The sequence below is a fragment of the Nematolebias whitei genome, chromosome 9, assembly GCF_014905685.2.
Source record: "Nematolebias whitei isolate Nwh7 chromosome 9, NemWhi1, whole genome shotgun sequence".
Classification (NCBI taxonomy): Eukaryota; Metazoa; Chordata; class Actinopteri; order Cyprinodontiformes; family Rivulidae; genus Nematolebias; species Nematolebias whitei.
In genome coordinates, this window is record NC_056506.1 from 44549097 (window position 1) to 44554058 (window position 4962).

General features: G+C 39.9%; 1 protein-coding gene across 1 annotated transcript in view; it reads left to right on the forward strand.

Annotated features, from left to right (window-relative positions):
- The window catches only part of nfatc4 (nuclear factor of activated T cells 4), a 17692-nt gene extending 13103 nt beyond the window's left edge, over positions 1 to 4589 (forward strand). The window contains exons 9-13 of the mRNA XM_037681901.1: positions 93 to 233; positions 2457 to 2512; positions 2616 to 2742; positions 3593 to 4294; positions 4378 to 4589. Of these exons, the coding sequence (XP_037537829.1) occupies positions 93 to 233; positions 2457 to 2512; positions 2616 to 2742; positions 3593 to 4294; positions 4378 to 4448 (1097 nt within the window). The 3' untranslated portion in view covers positions 4449 to 4589. The remainder of the gene's footprint in view (positions 1 to 92; positions 234 to 2456; positions 2513 to 2615; positions 2743 to 3592; positions 4295 to 4377) is intronic.
- Positions 4590 to 4962: the final 373 nt, after the last annotated feature.

The window sequence follows — 4962 nt, forward strand, 5'->3', positions numbered from 1 at the left end:
AGTCTGTAGAGCTCAGTGTGTGATGATACTGAGTGTTATTGTAACAGACCATAGAGCTCATAATGTGTGTGTTTTTTCCCTCTGTGCCTCAGCTCAGCGCTCAGCCCAGGAGCTGCCCGTCATCGAGTCCGTCAGTCTCACCTCCTGCTCAGTGGAAGGAGGAGAGGAGTTGCTGCTGAGTGGGACCAACTTCCTGCCGATGTCCAGAGTCCTTTTCATGGAGAGAGGCACAGGTACGAGTCCAACCTTTACACCAACCCCTCCAACACAATCACTGAGCCGCAAAACAGTTGTACGGACAAAGTCAAACCTTTTGCAGTGTAATAAAAACTCATTTTGGATGGGATTATATTAAAAATAATCAAGGAAAAAGGACAAATAAATAGATCTGCAAACCAGAAAAGCTGATCTATCAGCTTGATTAACTGTGGGTATTTAAAAATGGAGAATGCCAGAGGGTCCAAGGAGTAAGAAAATAAAACTTTAGACAAGAACCTTTTTGTTGTGCTGATCCATTTGTTCTTTTTCTGTAATAAAACAGCTTGCCAATGCTGTTTGAGTTTTTCACAGTCGCTGCTTTACAGCCAGCTGGTTTTATAGAAACCTTCAATACAGGTTTAAAAGTTTAGTCACAATGGTTGCTTTGCGTTTATATTCTGCTTGTCTTTTGGTAGATAGCTTCACAAACGCAAAGGTTTTTTTATTACAGTGAAAAGAGTTCACAGCCGAACATCTTGATCTAGGCATTTTGAACGACTCATCTTATTTACTTTTTCGTTGACGATTTGACATTGCAACCAGTAAAATATTTCGACAATATGTATTTTTTACCTGCAGAAACAAAAATAATTTTGTTGGGTTTTTGCCTGATTTGTTTAATGTTTTCTGCACCAGTCATAATAAATAGATTAAAAATAAAGAAATAGACATCTTGGTCTTTATTTTTTCATATTTACAAGTTAAATGCTTGTCTAATTTTTGGTCTAGATTTGTATAAAAATGCAGTTAATAGTTTTTATTAGAGCTGATTGTGAGAGTAAAAATTGATGTATTGTGTTTGATATCTTATTAAAAAGTATTGTATTGAGTCATGATGAATTGTAACATATTATATCGTATCGTAGGGTAATGTATTGTATTGCAACTTAGCATATTGCAGTATAGCTTCTCCTACTCCGCTCCTGTTTCCTGGAATATCTTGCAAAAAGACCAAGTGGCTTCAAACATCTGCTAAGTTCCTGGCAAAAACCAACAGACATGTTCCTGTTTTTAGTTTTCTACACCGCCTTATAATCTAGCTCTTTTTGTTTCCTTTTTTTAATACCATTTTCTTTTATTTGTTCTTCTCACTGTGCATGATTTTTATGATTGTCTACTGTTGTCTTTGTTGTCTACTCTTTGTTAAAATCAGGTTTCTCTTGTAAACGAGTCCCCGTGGCTCAGTGGGATTAACCTGTATAAATAAAGGTTGAATGAAAAAAAAAATTGCCAGAGAAAAATACTCTCGCTTACGTTGTTTATTCAAAAAGAACCACACTTGACGGCAGAAGAAGATTTTTAACTGGCATTTTACTTGCAAGGCCAGATTTTCAGGACAGGTTACATAAATGTACATAAAATGTACACACATGAAGACCTGTCACACGATTCTGCCTCAAGCTGCGTTCTCCGCTCGCTTTTATACCCTTATCAGCCTTATCAGTTCAGCCCAGTTCACAGTGCTCAGGAGGCATCCTTGGAGACAGCTGCAGCCTTCTCACCCAGCACTCTCCATTAATTCATTAATATGGTTCATGGGCAGAGATAAGATAGTGTCTTGGGCTTCCTGTTCTCAACCATCATGTTACAAACATCCAAAACATTTGACTAAAAATTTTCTGACAATAGTGTATAGTAGTATCTTCTATTGCCACATATTTCATTGTATCATATTGTTACATATTATGTATTGAATTGTATTGAACATTGTATTGTAATGCATTTTAACGTATTATATCATATCATAGGGTGCTTTTGTATTGTAACATATTGCAATAGTATGTAGTACCATCTTCTATCACCACATATTGCAATGTATCATATTGTTACAAATTGTATTGTTGTATTGGAGCGAAGTTTGCTCGCAGCTCCTCAGACTGGAGAAGTCTTTTGGATAAAAAAAATGAAATGTTACTGCAAAGAAGAACCCGTCCAGAGAACCTGACTCAACTAGATAGTAACATATAGTAATATATCGAATCATATCCCTATTCTTCTGTATCGCAACATATCGTATTGTATTGCACTTTTTTTTTTTTTGCATAATTCCAAGTCTTCGTATTCTCACTGTAAGTTATAATTTCTAGCTATCAGTTATTTAAAGTTGTAGGAAGCCAGATGCCTGTTTGAGACAAAGTGTTTATTCATCAACTTGACTGTGTTACGCCTGTTTGTTTTTGTCTGCTCTCATATATCAGATGGTAAATTACAGTGGGAGGAAGAGGCACAGATTGACCGTGGCAACAGCAACGAGGTAATTTCATGACCGTCACATGCAGAATGATGCGATAATTGTCACACCACTCCGATTCCTCGTCTTTATTTATTAGTTTACGTGTAACTGTTATCCCGTACAGTGCTTGCTGCGTGTGAGGGTTCCAGCCTACAGCGATCTCTCCATCAGTCGGCCCGTGTCCATCAGTCTATACGTCTCTAACGGGAAGAGAAAAAGGAGCAGCACTCAATGCTTCAAGTATCTACCTGGTGAGAGTCAGGACACGGCTTGTTGATCTCTATTTTATTTAGTCTGCATGTTATATTTCAGCTTTTCATTGTTGCAGCCATCAATTTTATTTATAATGACATGAAAATCACAGACACTCTGCAGGATTAATAATCCTGCAACAATAATCCTGCCTTTTATTGTTTTCCTTAATTTTTTTTGGTGCCTTTTTCTGCATCTGATTATTTCGGCATACTTGAAGCAATTTAAGTGACTAAGATGTCACAAAGATCAATTTATTCAGAAGATAGGAGCTGTGATTTTTGGTATTTGTAACTTTTTTTTTAACTGTTATTTCTATGTTTTGTATGAATGGGGGATTTTAAATTTTAGCATTAATTTAACAGCTGCTTTTAGCTGCTGCTTTGCTGATCCTAATGTTGTTGCTGTTTTGCTTATTATAGCTTTTAGCAACTGTTTTGCCTGTTTTTGATTATAGCTACTGTTAAGGTAATTTTGCTTTTCACTGATGCTTAGCTACTCTTTGCTTTGAGTCAATGTTGTGCTAATCTTTGTTTTTAGCTACTGTTTTTCCTCAGTTTAGTAATTAGTGTTTTGCTGGGGGGAGCGGTGGCAACGAGGTTAAATAAGGTGATTCTGGGTTTGGAAAGTTGCCGTTTTTAAAGTCTAGCTTTGACCGATTGAAAGTTATGGGTATAAACCATTTCCAGGTTATGATGCAATAATTGTGTTAAAATGTTGTTAGCTTTTTAATCTATGAGGTGTTTTATTATATTTACTCAGTCAGTCGTAGCCGCTCTTTTGACAGGACAAACAATAGGAATTGTATTTTTATAGTCATAAATTAATATTTATTTATTTTCTTCCCAGTTATGTTTAAAGAGGAGGATCCGTTGTTGTCCCGGCCCTCGGCGCCACCTCTGGACGGGGGTTCTGTGTATCCGGTGGGGGCTCCACCCGGGATGGACAGAGGTTTCCACGTGTCAGACGATCCAGGCCTTGGTTTCCATTTGCCCCCCTACCCCTCTGCCTACTCCCCTCCCTGCCCGGCCATCAGCTACCACGAGGAGTTGTGCTCCAAACCGGACGCCCCGGTGGAGGAGCCCGGTGGGTCCAGGGCGGCCCTGTCTGAGCGTCACCCCAGCTTTGAGAACCTGGAGCTGGGTTTCACTGAGCTCCTCCCCCCTCTGTACCCCCGTATCCCACAGCCTTCCTCCCCATCTCCGTCCCCATGGCTGGACTCCCCCTATCTGTCCTCCTCCCCCTCCCCGTCCCACTCCTCCTCTCTCAGTCCGTTTCCTACAGAAAGTCCAATCTCAAACTCCCCCCTGCCTCCTGTTCCCACCTCACCCTTTCCACAGTGCTCCACTTATCCCCCGGAGGTGTGTCCCTCCCCTCCCTCCAATCCCTATCAGGACACCTGCCCAGCACCTTACACCCACTACGAGGGCTGGGACCCTCATGGGGCGGTGTTGGGCACCCGTCAAGCGGGGGAGGGGGATGCAAAGATCCAGGAGTGCCCTCTGGAGTTCACCACCTCTGCCTCGATTCACCACATCACCTTTGAAGAAGGTGAGATCGGTTTATTATACGTTTGTGTAACTGTGTGACTAATTAAAATAAAGGATTAAAATGATTTATTTTCCTTTTTTCAGTGTCGGAGTTCATCGGGGAGGACATCCAGGCTTTTCATTCGAGTTCGCACCTGAACAACCAACTGAACTGATCTCAGATCAGCTCGACGCCCGTTTGACGTTCAGCATCGTGTTAAAGTTTCTGCACCTGATATAAAAATGTGTTTGTGCAGCAGCCTGTAGCAGAGGACTCCGGTTACCAAAACACTTTTGTAATTCAAGTTTTTATCACAACCAGCTGTTTTATAAAAAGAAACTAATGTCTGAAAGGTCTTCTATAAATTATATTAAAGCCGCTTCCTTGTTGACGTTTGTTTTCTAACCTGCAGCAACTGGAACGAGAAATATTTCATTTTATGCTAGAATGTGTCGCTAACGATATAAGCTAAAAGAAGCAGAGCACTAGCTAAAAATTTAAGGCAAAAATGAGCTAAATACGAGTGAAAAGCAGCCACAGGTTAAAAGTGGCCATTGCTAGCTAAAGGGTAGTTCAAAGATAAAAGTACCAAAAGGCTTGCTAAAAGTAACAAATGCTAGATGCTAAAAGCTAAATGTAAGAAAGGCAAGCTAAAATTTAAAAAACACAGTAACTAAAAGTAGCATAAG